This window comes from Macrobrachium nipponense, chromosome 45 (genome assembly GCF_015104395.2).
Source record: "Macrobrachium nipponense isolate FS-2020 chromosome 45, ASM1510439v2, whole genome shotgun sequence".
Taxonomy (NCBI): domain Eukaryota; kingdom Metazoa; phylum Arthropoda; class Malacostraca; order Decapoda; family Palaemonidae; genus Macrobrachium; species Macrobrachium nipponense.
Genome location: NC_061105.1, coordinates 19,147,877 through 19,166,816, shown reverse-complemented (window position 1 = coordinate 19,166,816; position 18,940 = coordinate 19,147,877). Strand labels below are relative to the sequence as shown.

The 18,940-nt window shown below is 38.5% G+C and overlaps 1 protein-coding gene across 1 annotated transcript in view; it reads right to left on the bottom strand.

The window, feature by feature from the left end:
* Positions 1-18,940, bottom strand: part of LOC135214439 (glycine receptor subunit alpha-2-like) — a 244,624-nt gene that overhangs the window by 220,824 nt on the left and 4,860 nt on the right. The window contains exon 2 of the mRNA XM_064248730.1: positions 14,329-15,473. Coding sequence (XP_064104800.1) covers positions 14,329-14,381 — 53 coding nt within the window. The 5' untranslated portion in view covers positions 14,382-15,473. The remainder of the gene's footprint in view (positions 1-14,328; positions 15,474-18,940) is intronic.

The window sequence follows — 18,940 nt, the reverse complement described above, 5'->3', positions numbered from 1 at the left end:
CCACTTGGTTGGAATTACTAAATTGTAATGATACAGTTAGGAGATACCAGAGGAATACATATATATTGTATTTCCAAAATTGGAGTCATGATACGGGTTCAGTGGCTATCGTAGAGGGGAAACCTGAGTTTTCGGTGGCAGAAATGCAATCAAGGAAACGAATATTTAGAGAAACATTTAGCTAATGCGGATAATAGTGAACATGTTTGAAAGCGATAAGCGAGCTCTTGCAGAATTTGGGGATACGGTGGAGCCTTACAGGTGATAAATTGCGGTTGACTAATGTGTTAGAGCATAAGGTAAATTTGGAGAGTGGCACAAACCTATTTATATTCCTGCATACCGCATATCTTTCAAAATCAGAGAACAGATAGAGAAAGAGATCAATAGATGGGAGGAAGAAGGATTCATTAGACCTAGCATGTTTCCTTACAACTTTCCCTTGTTAGCGGTGCCTAAGAAAGGACGGTTCTGTCCGTGTATGCATCGAATTTAGACGTTTAAATGAAAAGACAATCCCTGACCGGTATCCAGTCGCGTGCATACCAGAGCTTTTTGTTGAAATCGGGGACATAATATTTATAGCTTAACTGATTTGGCCCAGGGTTTTTTGCAGGTCCCTCTTAGTGACAGTAGCAATGAATATACGGCTTTTTCAGTGCCCAAGGAACACTGTGAATTTATGCGAATCCCTTTCGGTTATTGGGCAGTCCGATGACTTTTACCAGGTTGGATGAACACAGTTTTGCAAGGGTTATTGGGTAAAAATGTTTTTGTGTATATGGATGACATATTGGTCGCAACAGACATGATCGCGCAACACCTGGAAGTGCTTACAGAGGTACTTAGGAGGCTTAGGTTAGTGGGGTTGAAAATTAAGCTAGCTAAGTGTTCGTTCTTGAAAAAGCAAATCATATATCTAGGCCATGTCATATCTAAGGAAGGGGTTAGAGTAAATGACGATAAAGTCAAAGCAATAGCGAATTTTCGCACCCCAGGTCAAAGAAAGAGATTAAGTCAATCCCGGGTTATCGCCGGTTTCTTCAGAAGGTTTGTAGAAGGGTTTCTCCTAATATAGCAGCTCCCCTAACTGATGTATTGCGGGAAGACGTTCAATTTCAATGGAAGGAACCCTAGGCGGAGAGTTTTCAAAAGCTCAAGGACACGCTAATGAATCCCCCTGTTTTGAAGTTTCCAGATTTTAGTAAACCCTTTACATTAGTGACCGATGCCAGCCAGGAAGGTATAGGTGCTTGCCTTATGGCAAAAGTTTGATGGGAAATTCCATCCCATAGCCTTTTATAGCAGGAAGTTCAGGACAAAGGGCAGCAACGAGAGATCACTGGCTACCATAGATAAAGAAGCCTTTTGCAATAGTGTCGAGCTTGGTTCATTTTAAAATGTTACTGATGGGGAATAAAGTAGAAGTTCTTACAGACCACAAGCCATTATTAAATCTTTTTAATAAACCCGATTTGTCGCCTAAAAGAGCTCGATGGTTTTTAACTAACAGAGATTTTGATGCAAAGCTCAAATATATAGAGGGCAAATTTAACGTAGTTGCAGATGCTCTTAGTAGGAGTTTTCATGACACGGAAGAGTTCCAAGTTGCGCAAGTCACTAGCGAGGCAATACTATGGGATATATCACTCATAGAGCAAAGGCAAGATGAAGACGAGATTCTAGCAGACGCAAAAGCATTTCTTAGAGGGGAATTAGTCAGGAAACGTTATAAGTTGCCTTTTTCGGGTTTGGAGTTAGAAGGTAATCTATTGGTTAGGAAAATTAAATACAAATTGAGAAACAGTGAAAGTAAAGGAGATACGACTCAGAATTGTAAATTTCCTGAAAGTCCTATTCCAGTGGTTTTGGATATAGTTCATTGCAAGTTCGGTAGTCCACACTTTGGGAATAGAAAAATGTATGATAGCTTCGTGCTAAATACATTTGGAAAAACATGGAGAAAGATGTGAAAGAAAATTTTGTGAGAAATTGTACGTGCAATGCATGCAAGCCTGCAAGGATAACTTCATGCAAATTAGGATCGTATCCTATACCGAGTAGACCTTTTCAGAGAATACATATGGATATCCTGGGGAATTTTTGTGAGTCTAGGTATGCGAACAAGTACTTGTTAGTGATAATAGATGAACTTACAAAGATAGTAGAAATTTCCCACGTTATGCATAAAATGCTGAAGAAGTAGCCGTAGCATTTTTCAATGGTATCATTGCAGATATGGCTCACCCGACAATGGTAGAGGAATTTGTGAACAAAACTTTGGAATGTTTAGCAGAAGTCATCGGGTATACAGAAAAGTAACAATTATTCCATACAGACCTGAGGCTAATGGGTTGTGTGAATGAGCAAATAGGACAGTGCTCGAGGCACTCAGGAAACTGTAGGTGGTAATGATAGAATTGGGACAATGATAATGTGATGTGTTAGACCATAGTATTAACACTATGGTTAGTGATTCCATTAAAATGTCTCCATTTGAAGCTTTGTTGGTTGTCCAGCACGAGACACATTTGATTTGCTTACTATACCTCATCATGGGGAGGATACGATCGAGGCATGGTATCCACAGCGAGAGAGAGACATGCTTGTCTCAGCCGTAATCTCGAATCCACAACAGAGAGATGGTACAGAAAAGTATTAGTAAAACATCTGATCCCAAGATCAATATCGGAGACAAGGTATTTTTAAAACTTAACGTGAAAAATGAACTGAACTACAAATTAGGCCCGAAATTTGAAGGTCCTTTTAAAGTCATTGAGGAAAAAATTGGAAACAGATTTGTAGTCTTAGAGGAAAAAAACAGGTCGGTCGAGATTAACACATATCTCGAAATTGAAAAGAATGGTTGTGGTGATGAATATATGTTGCACAATTGCATGTTTTTTTTTCTTGCTGTCTGGTTTTTGCAATTTGGTGTGAAATGTTTTAACATTTTTTTTTTCTCTTTCATTCCTTCTACGTTTTTTTATTATTATGCACAAATCTGCGGCGTTTTGGCGTAAGATTCTGACGTTAATATTCTAGTGTGGGAAGTTTGTTTGGAAGATATGGCGTTTTTATTTGTTTTTAGCTGAGAAACGTCAGATAACATGTGATAATTCCTGTGTGTATGAAATTTGGGGCTATTTCATTCTTTTTTGTGTTGTGATTATTGGGGCGAGTGACACTACTGCATAGTGGTTTTATATAATTGGGGTAATATTGTGGGGAGTTATGATTTAAGGACAATTTTTTTTTATTTTTTTTTGGGGGGCCACCTTGGCGATATCCTGGTGATAGTTTGTGGAATGTGGCTGTATGATGTTAGTATGAAATATTTGGGGAATAATGGTAACTGGCGTTGCAAGTCTGACTGGACAAATCTATAGTGCGGTTCGAAGCACCTGAGGTGTTCACAGGTGGATTTTTGCTGATAATTCTGTGATGAGTCCGGTTGCTGATTTTTTCCTTTGGAGTTGATTACTCGGAGATTTGCACTATTCTCGTAGATGTTGACTATGGCATTCCACGGAGATGTACCATGTAAGGGTGGGGGTTTTTTTTCCGTCGTTTCTTCTCGATGGGATTGTTGCGGTAGCAGATTCCGTAAAAAGAAACATATTGCATTTTGAGGAAAATGTTAAATTACACATGTTTTTTCTTCTCTTATGTGCGCTGTGTATGGGGAAAGTTCACTTAGTATTGTTTGCTATTATCTTTTTTTTTTCTTTTTCTTCTTTTCCTAAGAGATATGTCGTAATTGGTGTTAAGCTTTAAATAGCATTTCTATTTTAGATAGGAGATATACTTTGTGGGGGTATGTGAGTTAGATAGAAGGGGTGTTCGGCATTATAATTCATGGAGGTTAGTTATATAAACAATAAAAGGGGAAAAGGGGTTTTTGCTGTTAGACATTATGGGTTCTCTTTTTGATAGTGTGTTTGTCAGATGTGGGATTACTTGTGAGGATTCAGTGGTAAAGATTATATTTTTCTTTGGTGAGGAATTTTTAATGTTTGACTAGGAGAGAGTATATAATTAATGACGGATTTGTGGGGTAAAGCAGGACTTTAGTTATTTTATGATCATGTAGACTTTTTAAATACGGACACACGGTGACTTTAGAGAATTCCCAACTTCACGTGATGGTGACGATGGAAACAACTTCGTTTTCCAGGTACCAGAGTCGAGTCGAGTCTACACACAAATGGCGATTCTATGGACTGCATTGCAACGGATTAGATGTCGTCGGTATATCATCTCAGGATACGTTTCTGGGGATAAATCAGGAGTCTACAATCGTCTATGAGGCGGGTGCGAGTAGCACTTGCATGGAAGTCACGGGATACTCTTCCTTGACAACGGGGCAGTGACCACGTTTCCTTCAGTAGAAAACGTTGAATATACAGATTCGCGACGAGGGGTGTGGATACTCTCACGAGGGTCGCAGACGCTGAATAATGGCGCGTGCTGAGTTGTTTCGAGGTGGTTTACGTACTCGACCTGCGTCTACACTATTCGTCAAGTTACTGCTTTTCTTAGTGACGAGGATGAGTCCTTTCATCAATGAAGGATTACACAATTCCAGTAATAGTGGTCATGCTCGCCGTCATACTGATCACAATTTGGGCGCTAGGAGTTCTTAGATTTCTGTGCATCCGGCGAGGCACAAGGGCTCCAGCAACGGAGGTAGCCCTAAATCATGTGGCAAATTGATACATTGTGCATTAGTTGCTGATGTGGTGTGCGACAGGAGTGCACAAAGGACATAGGCGGCCGGGCCATCTTATAGGCATGAATTGATGTGTTAGTGAATTACATGTTGTATCAGCTGCTCTTGTTTGGAGACAGAGAGCGCCGTAGAGATAGCTTCCTTGGATAAAGGAATTCGTGTGTGTGCATTTTGGTAACTGCTCGACTGTTGCCACGGGCGATCTTGGGGTGGGGCAGATGTGTGCATCCGTTCCTGCATGTGCAATGACAGGTCCGGCCGTTCAAGGCACTTGAGGGAAAGACATTCCTTTGTGATAAGAGGAAAGATGGTCGAAAAGGACGCCAGGTGTAGAGAGAGAAACCCATCTCAAGGTATGGTACATATTTAAATGTCTTAGAAAGCAGTTGCCTCTGAAAAGAGAGAAGTGTGCAGTGTATACCTTTATTTAATATTTTGTAATAGGAAATATAATGTATACATCTTTGTTACAGATGGGTTCCAAAACATGGTACTAGAAACAGATTCTCTAAACTTGACTATTACAATGGAGCAGTTGACATTTTGAGCCTAGGAGTGATTACTTAGACTAAACCAGGAGAGTGGAATGATAATTATAGTTTTCTTTGTGGGGCAGGACTTGGGTTTTTATCACTATGACTTATTAATCATTTTGTTCTATTTTATGTTCATTTGCTTTGGGAAATAAATATAAATAGTGTATTTTTTATTTATGTGAGCTTTATTAGCCTAGTGACAACCGGTAAGGTTGTCAATTTGTGTAGTTTGTCAAAAGGGGGGGGTGTTATAGTAGTGGCAGCGGGTTAAGAAGCTTTTTATACATTTTATAGGCTGTAGGTACACTAACGAAGAGACTGGTGACTACTTAGACATATTTTTCGGTAGGAAAAGGGGTTATAATCATGTTCACAGGCACTCGGGGTTCTTTTTGCTGATTCAGTGGTTTGGTGTGGTGTTCGAAGCGTCGGGTTACTTGGGTATCTCTCTGCATCTCAGTGTTAGCCTGTTAGTGACTCATGAAAACCAGCATTTTAAAACCGTGAGGGGAAAAGATTAATTTTTTACATTATTACATATTAAAGTGTTTCGCGAGTGTGGTGGATAGGCTACGCATATTTGCGATGCATTTACGAATTCGGTTTCCAGTCATATTGAGATGTGAGTGTAATTTCATGTTTTCTTCTTTTCTCCTTCTTTATTTTTTTTATTTTTATTCTTTTTTTTTGTGATGAAATTTACTCAAAGGGTGTTTTTGGTTTTGATGTCTCTCGAAATTCGACGGACATTGGGGTTTTTTGTAATAATGTGACCGAGGTTCTTTGGTTGTTGTGAGTCACGCCCTGAGAGAGAGAGAGAGAGAGAATTTGAGTGTGTGAGTCTGGGTGACGGGGAAAGTTCATCGCTGGGTTGGATCGCTTAGCAAGCGCTTTGCACCTCTTTTTTTTCTCTATCCCCTCCCTATTTTTTTTTTTTTTTTTTTTTTTTGGGGGGGGGGATGATATACTGGGCGCGGGGCGCGTTTGTTTGTTTTTTTCATCCATTATTGGGGGAAATTTGTATTAAATTTTTCTTTGGATTGGAGGATTGTGTGTATATAAATACATTAATGTTATTGAGGTCGGGAATGTTATAGAAAGGCAAAAGCTTCTGTAAAGAGAGGAAAATGGCGGATGCTAAGAGTACCACAACGCTGCTATATCACGTAACGAACGTGAGTGCAGGCGTGAGCCCGTTCAGGGGAATCGTAGATGGTGAGTTGTCCCACAATGCAATCTATATTGAAGGTGTGAATAATTATTTAAGCGCACTAACGGATGATATGAGGCGTTTAGAGAGGTGAAAGCTTCTCTAGATTTCAATAAAGGTAACCTCTCTCACCGTTGCAGAAGTTTCCAATTTGCAAAATGTCGTACCTGGACTGATTTGCAAGCATTTTGAAAGCAGCTTATGGCTCAAAGGAACACGGAGATATGGTGAGGGACCTCAGGGGTCTTTATAAAATACGGAAGGGATCTAATAGCCTCGTAGAACATAGTTCAAAATTTTTTGACTCTGGCAGATTGTAGGGTAAAAGGAAAATTGAAAACACCTAAATGGGTTACAGGAAGTAGTGTCTCATTTGATAATTTACATAAACTGATCCATTTTTCGATGCTCTTGCACGATGTACCGGATGCAATTGTCAATAGCTTTGATGAAAAGATTGAACCTACTTCAGACGAAGAATTACTTTATACGCAAATTGAGAAACATATGTCTAAATGTCCCACTGTAGATAGTATAATGTTTAATGGAACAGGCCCAGAAATAGGGTGCAAGAGACACAGAATTTTTTCTCCTTGTCTGTGTGCAAAAGTTGAATATAACAAAAGATCGATCGTTCAAAGGCAACAGCAGTTGCGCTGTTTCAACTGCAATAAACCAGGCATCCAAAGAAATTGTGTAGAGCTAAATATTGTGGAATGTGTAAGAGTACGGATCACTATTGGCAATCTTGTCCGTCTCAGTACGGAGAGATGCGAGGCCTACACCTCAAAGTTCTGGGAGTTATAATGCTAGACTTCCCAGGCAGGTCAACACCAGGGCAAAGGGCAAGGACGGGCGAAATTTTTGGAAGGCCAATCAACAATAAGGGTACAGGTGATTAGTACGTGCCATTGTGGTCTCGTGGGGGACGCCCCAGAGCCCAGGCCTATAGTTTATGGAACAGTAGGGGATGTGGATATCCCGATATTTATAGACTCAGGTGCGTCTATAAATTTAATGGACTATAATTTGTATCAATCCATGTTCTCCAATTACCCTTTGCAACCCTCAACGGAGACGGTGTGTGATGTGCAAGCCCAAAGATTAAATACCCTGGGTTGTGTTCAAATACAGTTTACTCTCGGTGACAGAGTGCTAACAGAACCATTTTTTGGTAATGAAAGGAATTGCGTTGGGCAACAGACTTTTGCTGGGTCAACCTGCGTGTAGGAGACACAAGATTCGATCCATGCGGGTGTTAATGGGATAACAGTCGGAATACCTGTGTTTTTCTTCCTTATGAGGACGTGATTAGAACGGAGGACATGGAGATTATTGAAAAAGGAGATGTTCTCGGTTTCACTAATGGCGGTGATACGGGAGTTACGGAGAGTGGTAATATTACCCCATTGGTGATGTGGGAAATGATTGCGAGGATTCTATCGGAGTTCACGGTGATAACCAATGTGAAGATGATATTATGGATGGGGATATTGATACTAATATTGATGTTATTTCTGATACTAACAATGCTGGGGATGATACTGAGGGTGGTAATGTGTATGGGGTGGTGGAAAGGGGATATACTAACCACCAATATTGAGGTGTTTTAACGGAGGATATTGTGTTATTGCCCGGTTCAAAGACTCTGGTAAAAGTCAAATTGAGGGAAGTGAGAAAACCTACGGATGTGTGTGTTATTGAAAATAGCGAGAGGCTTAGAGGGGTTATTAGCACGGCATCGGTGAACAGTGTAATCCATGGATGGGACCACTTGGTTGGAATTACTAAATTGTAATGATACAGTTAGGAGATACCAGAGGAATACATATATATTGTATTTCCAAAATTGGAGTCATGATACGGTTCAGTGGCTATCGTAGAGAGGAAACCTGAGTTTTTGGTGGCAGAAATGCAATCAAGGAAACGAATATTTAGAGAACATTTAGCTAATGCGGATAATAGTGAACATGTTGAAGCGATAAGCGAGCTCTTGGCAGAATTTGGGGATACGGTAGCCTTACAAGGTGATAAATTGCGGTTGACTAATGTGTTAGAGCATAAGGTAAATTTGGAGAGTGCACAAACCTATTTATATTCCTGCATACCGCATATCTTTCAAAATCGAGAACAGATAGAGAAAGAGATCAATAGATGGGAGGAAGAAGGATTCATTAGTCCTAGCATGTTTCCTTACAACTTTCCCTTGTTAGCGGTGCCTAAGAAGGACGGTTCTGTCCGTGTATGCATCGAATTTAGACGTTTAAATGAAAAGACAATCCCTGACCGGTATCCAGTCGCGTGCATCAAAAACCCAGAAGCTTTATTTTGTTGAAATCAGGACATAATAGTTTATAGCTTAACTGATTTGGCCCAGGGTTTTTTGCAGGTCCCTCTTAGTGACAGTAGCAATGAATATACGGCTTTTTCAGTGCCCAAGGAACACTGTGAATTTATGCGAATCCCTTTCGGTTTATTGGGCAGTCCGATGACTTTTACCAGGTTGGTGAACACAGTTTTGCAAGGGTTATTGGGTAAAAATGTTTTTGTGTATATGGATGACATATTGGTCGCAACAGACATGATCGCGCAACACCTGGAAGTGCTTACAGAGGTACTTAGGAGGCTTAGGTTAGTGGGGTTGAAAATTAAGCTAGCTAAGTGTTCGTTTTTGAAAAAGCAAATCATACATCTAGGCCATGTCATATCTAAGGAAGGGGTTAGAGTAAATGACGATAAAGTCAAAGCAATAGCGAATTTTCGCACCCCCAGGTCAGGAAAGAAAGAGATAAGTCATTCCCGGGTATCGCCGGTTTCTTCAGAAGGTTTGTAGAAGGGTTCTCAAATAAGCATAGCAGCTCCCCTAACTGATGTATTGCGGGAAGACGTTCAATTTCAATGGAAGGAACCCTAGGCGGAGAGTTTTCAAAAGCTCAAGGACACGCTAATGAATCCCCCTGTTTTGAAGTTTCCAGATTTTAGTAAACCCTTTACATTAGTGACCGATGCCAGCCAGGAAGGTATAGGTGCTTGCCTTATGGAAAAGTTTGATGGGAAATTCCATCCCATAGCCTTTTATAGCAGGAAGTTCAGGACAAAGGGCAGCAACGAGAGATCACTGGCTACCATAGATAAAGAAGCCTTTGCAATAGTGTCGAGCTTGGTTCATTTTAAAATGTTACTGATGGGGAATAAAGTAGAAGTTCTTACAGACCACAAGCCATTATTAAATCTTTTTAATAAACCCGATTTGTCGCCTAAAAGAGCTCGATGGTTTTTAACTAACAGAGATTTTGATGCAAAGCTCAAATATATAGAGGGCAAATTTAACGTAGTTGCAGATGCTCTTAGTAGGAGTTTTCATGACACGGAAGAGTTCCAAGTTGCGCAAGTCACTAGCGAGGCAATACTATGGGATATATCACTCATAGAGCAAAGGCAAGATGAAGACGAGATTCTAGCAGACGCAAAAGCATTTCTTAGAGGGGAATTAGTCAGGAAACGTTATAAGTTGCCTTTTTCGGGTTTGGAGTTAGAAGGTAATCTATTGGTTAGGAAAATTAAATACAAATGAGAAACAGTGAAAGTAAAGGAGATACGACTCAGATTGTAATTCCGAAAGTCCTATTCCAGTGGTTTTGGATATAGTTCATTGCAAGTTCGGTAGTCCACACTTGGGAATAGAAAAATGTATGATGAGCTTCGTGCTAAATACATTTGGAAAAACATGGGGAAAGATGTGGAAAATTTTGTGAGAAATTGTACAGTGTGCAATGCATGCAAGCCTGCAAGGATAACTTCATGCAAATTAGGATCGTATCCTATACCGAGTAGACCTTTTCAGAGAATACATATGGATATCCTGGGAATTTTTGTGAGTCTAGGTATGCGAACAAGTACTTGTTAGTGATAATAGATGAACTTACAAAGATAGTAGAAATTTCCCCACTTATGCATAAAATGGCTGAAGAAGTAGCCGTAGCATTTTTCAATGGTATCATTTGCAGATATGGCTCACCCGACAATGGTAGAGAATTTGTGAACAAAACTTTGGAATGTTTAGCAGAAGTCATGGGGATACAGAAAGTAACAATTATTCCATACAGACCTGAGGCTAATGGGTTGTGTGAATGAGCAAATAGGACAGTGCTCGAGGCACTCAGGAAAACTGTAGGTGGTAATGATAAGATTGGACAGATATGTTGATGTTGTTAGACATAGTATTAACACTATGGTTAGTGATTCCATTAAAATGTCTCCATTTGAAGCTTTGTTTGGTTGTCCAGCACGAGACACATTTGATTTGCTTACTATACCTCATCATGGGGAGGATACGATCGAGGCATTGGTATCCACAGCGAGAGAGAGACATGCTTGTCTCAGCCGTAATCTCGAATCCACAACCAGAGAGATGGTACAGAAAAGTATTAGTAAAACATCTGATCCCAAGATCAATATCGGAGACAAGGTATTTTTAAAACTTACGTGAAAAATGAACTGAACTACAAAATTAGGCCCGAAATTTGAAGGTCCTTTTTAAGTCATTGAGGAAAAATTGGAAACAGATTTGTAGTCTTAGAGGAAAAAAACAGGTCGGTCGAGATTAACACATATCTCGAAATTGAAAAGAATTGGTTGTGGTGATGAATATATTGTTGCACAATTGCATGTTTTTTTTTTCTTGCTGTCTGGTTTTTGCAATTTGGTGGTGAAATGTTTTAACATTTTTTTTTTCTCTTTCATTTCCTTCTACTGTTTTTTCTTATTATGCGCAAATCTGCGGCGTTTTGGCGTAAGATTCTGACGTTAATATTCTATGTGGGAAGTTGTTTGGAGATATGGCGTATTTTTGTTTTAGCTGAGAAACGTCATGATAAACATGTGATAATTCCTGTGTGTATGAAATTTGGGGCTATTTCTTTTTGTGTTGTGATTATTGGGGCGAGTGACACTACTGCATAGTGGTTTTATATAATTGGGGTAATATTGTGGGGAGTTATGATTTAAGGACATTTTTTTTGGGGGGGCCACCTTGGCGATATCCTGGTGATAAGTTTGTGGAATGTGGCTTGTATGATAGTATGAAATATTTGAAATATGGTAAACTGGCGTTGCAAGTTCTGACTGGACAAATCTATAGTGCGGGTTCGAAGCACCTGAGGTGTTCACAGGTGGATTTTTGCCTGATAATTCTGTGATGAGTCCGGTTGCTGATTTTTTCCTTTGGAGTTGATTACTCGGAGATTTGCACTATTCTCGTAGATGTTGACTATGGCATTCCACGGAGATGTACCATGTAAGGGGGTTGTTTTCCGGTCGTTTCTGGTCGATGGGATTGTTGCGGTAGCAGATTCCGTAAAGGAACATATTGCATTTTGAGGAAAATGTTAAATTACACATGTTTTTTCTTCTCTTATGTGCGCTGTGTAATGAGGAAAGTTCACTTAGTATTGTTTCTATTATCTTTTTTTTTCTTTTTCTTCTTTTCCTAAGAGATATGTCGTAATTGGTGTTAAGCTTTAAATAGCATTTCTATTTTAGATAGGAGATATTACTTTTGTGGGGGTATGTGAGTTAGATAGGGGAGGGGTGTTCGGCAATTATAATTCATGGAGGTTAGTTATATAAACAATAAAAGGGGTTTGGGGTTTTTGCTGTTAGACATTATGGGTTCTCTTTTGATAGTGTGTTTGTCAGATGTGGGATTACTTGTGAGGATTCAGTGGGTAAAGATTATATTTTCTTTGGTGAGGAATTTTTTAATGTTTGACTAGGAGAGAGTATATTAATTAATGACGGATTTGTGGGGAAAAGCAAGACTAGTTATTTTATGATCATGTAGACTTTTTAAATACGGACACACGGTGACTTTAGAGAATTCCCAACTTCACGTGATGGTGACGATGGAAACAACTTCGTTTTCCAGTACCAGAGGTCGAGTCGAGTCTACACACAAATGGCGATTCTATGGACTGCATTGCAACGGATTAGATGTCGTCGGTATATCATCTCAGGATACGTTCTGGGGATAAATCAGGAGTCTACAATCGTCTATGAGGCGGGTGCGAGTAGCACTTGCATGGAAGTCACGGGATACTCTTCCTTGACAACGGGGCAGTGACCACGTTTCCTTCAGTAGAAAACGTTGAATCTACAGATTCGCGACGAGGGGGTGTTGGATACACTCACGAGGGTCGCAGACACTGAATAATGGCGCTTACTGAGTTGTTTCGAGGTGGTTTACGTACTCGACCTGCGTCTACAACGAGTTCGTCAAGTTCTGCTTTTCTTAGTGAGAGGATGAGCCTTTCATCAATGAAGGATACACCAATTCCAGTAATAGTGGTCATGCTCGCCGTCATACTGATCACAATTTGGGCGCTAGGAGTTCTTAGATTTCTGTGCATCCGGCGAGGCACAAGGGCTCCAGCAACGGAGGTAGCCCTAAATCATGTGGCAAATTGATACATTGTGCATTAGTTGCTGATGTGGTGTGCGACAGGAGTGCACAAAGGACATAGGCGGCCGGGCCATCTTATAGGCATGAATTGATGTGTTAGTGAATTACATGTTGTATCAGCTGCTCTTGTTTGGAGACAGAGAGCGCCGTAGAGATAGCTTCCTTGGATAAAGGAATTCCGTGTGTGTGCATTTTTGGTAACTGCTCGACTGTTGCCACGGGCGATCTTGGGGTGGGGCAGATGTGTGCATCCGTTCCTGCATGTGCAATGACAGGTCCGGCCGTTCAAGGCACTTGAGGGAAAGACATTCCTTTGTGATAAGAGGAAAGATGGTCGAAAAGGACGCCAGGTGTAGAGAGAGAAACCCATCTCAAGGTATGGTACATATTTAATGTCTTAGAAAGCAGTTGCCTCTGAAAAGAGAGAAGTGTGCAGTGTATACCTTTATTTAATATTTTGTAATAGGAAATATAATGTATATATCTTTGTTACAGATGGGTTCCAAAACATGGTACTAGAAACGGGATTCTCTAAACTTGACTACTACAATGGAGCAGTTGACATTTTGAGCCTAGGAGTGATTACTTAGACTAAACCAGGAGAGTGGAAGGATAACTTATAGTTTTCTTTGTGGGGCAGACTTGGGTTTTTATCACTATGACTTATTAATCATTTTGTTCCATTTTACGTTCATCTGCTTTGGGAAATAAATAGTGTATTTTTTTAATTATGTGAGCTTATTAGCCTAGTGACATGCTTACAGATAGAGGGTGCCTGCGCCAACCGGTAAGAGTTGTCAATTTGTGTAGTTTTGTCAAAGGTGGGTGGGGGGGGGTTATATATATATATATATATATATATATATATATTATATATATATATATCTATATATATATATATATATATATATATATATAGATATATATAATACATTATAATTACACACAATAATATTTATATAACATACTTACCACACAAATAACTCGCTATACGCAACAACATGCATGCGAACATATATTACACACAACCAGCCATACACGCGCGCGCACACACATTTATATATTAATAATATTAATAGATATAATAGTATATATTATATATATATATAGATATATATATATTACATTAACTTACACACAAATAACTTTCTATACTCACACACATGCATTGCGCACCAATATATATTTACATACACACATACACGCGCGCGCACACCACAATTTATATAATTATATAGATTATATATAATACTATAAATATAAATTAATAATTATATATATATATATATGTGAATATATATATGCACAAACGTACAAGACAACCACGTACACATATATAAAGCAGAAAAATCATTCAGTTACAAACTAATTCTCAACGATAATGACTCACGTGTTTGTGCCAGCGGTCACGACCACACTGAAGAGAACGAAGAGCTGCAGCATTTTTATTATCAACTTCTTCTTCTTCTTCTTCACTTCACCCTGCTGGGCAATCCATGACAGTTGCCGAGTCTCGCACCGCCGGGAAGTTTACTCGAAAAAATTACATTTTACATTTCTAAAAATAGAGAAAAATCAGTGTCGTTCGTTCCTAATGTTTTTTTTTGGGGGGTGGGGCGGGAAGTTGAATGTCAGGTCATTCTTTCCTCGAATTGTAGCAATTCCTTGCCTCTGGAGTTTTCATTTATAATTGTCTTTTTTCCTCAACACATTCTCTGAGAATTTATTGTTCTGTGCCTCTGGAGTTTCCGTCAAAAATCATTTACTTTCGTCAAAACATTCTCTGAGGGCTTAATTATTTCATTTCATTTCATTTCTTTTTATTATTACGACGAACTTCACTGTGGTTTCTGCCAATTGTCGTTCGTTTTGGTCAAAGCATTCTCTGAGCATTTATTCCTTACTTCATTTCATTTCTTGCTTTGTGTTACGACGAACGTCACTTGGCTTTCTAAGTGTCAGCCAGGCATATTTTGTATCACATGTTTTTATTTTCATATTCGTATCAGATGCTTTTCGTTTTCGAGTTTTCCGTGCGTGTGTATTTCAGAATTTCTCCGGAGTTGTACTTTTTAATCTTGACTCATCATTAAGTTTGCACTTCGTATAAATAATAATGCCTGTCTTCAAATAACTAAGTATTCATTTCACTATAAATAATAATCGTTGTCTTCACTTCTATTCATTCTGTATACAAGCAATATTTACCACAGTTTTTTTATTAGTAAGTTTTCTATCATAACATCTCATTCACGCAATTATGTTTTGTCTCTTACATTTCACGGCAATTTATATTAGCGCCGTCGGTGTATCCGTGAAATATATAATCATAAAAATATTTCCTGGTATATCTATTTTCTTAATGACGTGATTTCCACGATCTATAATTCTCTAATTAGAGGGAACACCCTTTGAGGAGGCAATTCTTCATATATATATATATACTAAGCACTGGGTATAGAGTTTACCTTTAGTGATATACCCACTGTGGTTATTATTCAGCAATGCAGTATTAGGTTACTGTCCAGCGTCAACCTGAAACGAAAGAGAAAACATTATATTGAATTGCAAACGATTATAATATTCTCTCGCTTATAATTATTAACTATGTATCTCAGTTCTATTGTCTACTCAACTATTTATACGTCTATGAATATAGGCATTCATGTCTACGGATAAGTGCATTTATAAAAATCTCATACCCACACGATACATTGAAGTGGCGAAGAAATACACAATGGTGTAAATATGAATATATATTAGAAATATATCTATAAAAAAACAACGAGAGCTTTCGGGAACCCGTTCGATTCTCGTTCTCAGTTTGACTCAAACTCAAAGTTTTGAAAAGAATAAATAGCGATTTCAAACGTGTATTTGACATATAGTAAAGGAATGTAGGCATTCACGAGGAAAGTTTCCATTTAATTTAGGACAATTTGGACATAAAAACAATTCAGTTATTGGTAAAAAAAAAAAATAATAATAAATGAAAAACAACCAAAATACTGTTGCTGAAAACTCTCATTTACTGAAGGCGAAGGAAAATGTAAAAACAATAAATTCCTAGACAACAATGCACAAAGAATTTACGAAATTTAAGAAACCGGACCCCGCCCCCTAACCCCTCACATCTCAAGTTCCTGCCACACTATCTTGGCCCACTAATTGCCCAAAGTTAGTTAATTAAATATGCTTGAGAAATATCAGCTTCGTGCAACACTGCCAGGCAACATACACTGGGTAATAAAAAAAAAAAACTTCTAAAAATGAGAAAATTTTTTGTCGGTTAGACGTTTTCTCTCAGAAGGTTTAAACGCCGTGCATGAAAGAGAAGATTGTAGTGGGAACATGAACCTAACGTATGTAGTATTATGAAGGATTCATTAGTAGTTCGTTCATACCACGCACAAATACCGAGCCATTCACCTTTATTTTATATTTTGTTTGTTTGTATGGTGTTCTTACGTTACATGGAACCAGTGGATATTCAGCAACGGGATCAACGGTTTTACGTGCCTTGCGAACCACGTCGAGAGTAAACTTCTATCACCAGGAATACACATCTCTGGCCCTTCAATGGAATGCCCGAGAATCGAACTCGCGGCCACCGAGGTGGCAGGCAAAGACCACACCAACCACGCCACTGAGGTGCTCCTTCTTATAGTCTGAACATATTTTTGAGCTTCTTAAATATTTCCTAAATATCTGTCTTCTTATCCCACTAGGAAAAAAAATATTTAATTCAGCATTTTCTCGTCACTGTCCCTTATAATTGGAAAACCAAATTACTTTGCGAATATACTAAAGGAATTGGAATATTAAATTTAGGCCAAATGCCAAACACAAGGACCTGTGAGGTTATTCAGCGCTGAAAGGGAAACTGAGAGTATAAAGGTTTGAAAAGTGTAACAGGAGAAAGACCTTTCGCAGTGGAATTGTGAATCAATTGTTATGAGAGGGTGGAAAGTAAAACGGAGGAGAGAATATGAACGGAGGTACAGTATAAGGAATGTAAGGGGTTGTAGCAGCTAGAAGCCGGTGGAACGCTGTAAACAACCTTAAGTAAAGCCTACAGTGCACCGCGTGAGTTGCACTTATGGCGCTAACCCCTCTACTGGGAAAAGAGTAACATCATTTAACTTTCGCAATGGAAATCAGCTCATCGAGAATTCTTTTCTATTTACAATTTAAATATATATATGTATAGTATATATATATATATATATATATACATATATATATATTCAAATTGTAAATAAAAAAGAATTCTCGATGAGCTGATTTCCATTGTGAAAGTTAAATGATGTTACTCTTTTCCCAGTATATATATATATATATATATATATATATATATAGATATATATATATATATATATATATAGCTATATGTATACATATATATATATATATATATATATATATATATATATATATATATATATTACCATACAACACTTCATCTTGTCCCCTAAAAATAAAATGAACGAGAGAACAAATGACTGACACCTCATCTTGTAGAAAACAAGAAATTGATGGAAAAATCTCTTGACCAAAAGAAATGTCTAAGACACAGATCCCTTTCAACCTGATCGAAGGTCTCCCCATTATTCAGGAGAGTGGAAAGCAGAGGAATCCTGATCGCGAAGGGTGGAATTGAAGTGAGCTTTCCTCATGTGCTGTTTCGATTCTGATGTGCTTTGAAGAGCAGTTATAGACTTAATGCTGTAAGAAGTCATAGTATTCTTGCGATGGGATTTCTTGACAATTTGTTCTTCTTTTCATGTGAAATTAAATGTCTTAAGATGCGAGTTAAGGGTTAAAAACGTAGGTTATGGAATCTAAGGGAATATAGATCTATGGTTATAAATGTAGCAACTGTACACTTTCATATTTGTATCTATGTCTGTAGATATTATGCATTTCTCTCTCTCTCTCTCTCTCTCTTTATATATATATATATATATATATATATATATATATAAAGAGAGAGAGAAGGAGAGAGAGAGAGAGAGAGAGAGAGAGAGAAATAAACAACAGAATATAAGTAGATATAAATATGAAAGTGTATAGTTGTAAGTGTAAGCCACAGATACCAGAGACAGAGAGGGAGAGAGAGGGAGAGAGAGAGCTACAACCTACTGTCACACAAACGGAGAACAAAAGTGTTGACCGCCATCAAGACTTTTCGTCCTCGGCTTCGAAAACAGAAGACTCTACAATGCATTCGGACAGTGATTTGATACGGAAGCCCTTACGAACACCACAGGACCAAAAGCCGAGAATGTAGGAAATGTATTACGAGACTCGTTTTTGGACAGTGATGCAGTCTACATTTTTTTTCTTTTTATCCTAGGGACATTTTATCATTCGAAGACAATGATAAGGTCTATTTCTTTTCTTCCAAGGCCATTTTATCATAAGAAGACAATGATAAAGCCTATTTTTCCTCCAAGACCATTTTATCATTCGTAGATAATGATAAAGTATATTATTCCTCCAAGGGCATTTTATCATTCGCAGACAATGACAAGTCCAAGTTTATTGCCTTCAAAGAACACATTAGTTTAAAGCAAGACAGGCTACAAATCATTTTTTTATCCCTTCCAAGGGACATATTAGATAAGCAATGCAGTAGGCTACAAGTCCCCGTAAGACCGATCATTTTAATTTAGGCCTAAGACCTATGGCTGGGAGTAGAAATATTCTTAAAAGGTTTGAAAGGTGTTACAGAAGGAAAACCTTTTGCAGTTGCTCTATGAATCAATTGTTGGGAGAGGGTTGATGACAGCAAGATGAGATTAAGGGAATATGAACGGAAGTACAGTAAAAGGAATTATAAAGGGTTTGCAGCAGCTAGGGGGCCCCGAGGGGACGCTGTAAAGAACCTTAAGTAACGCCTACGGTGCACAGCGGGAGATGCACTGACGGCACTAGACCCCCTAACGGGAAGATGGTCGTTGTAATTGATCAATGTAGGAAAAAATGAATGTTCCATTTCC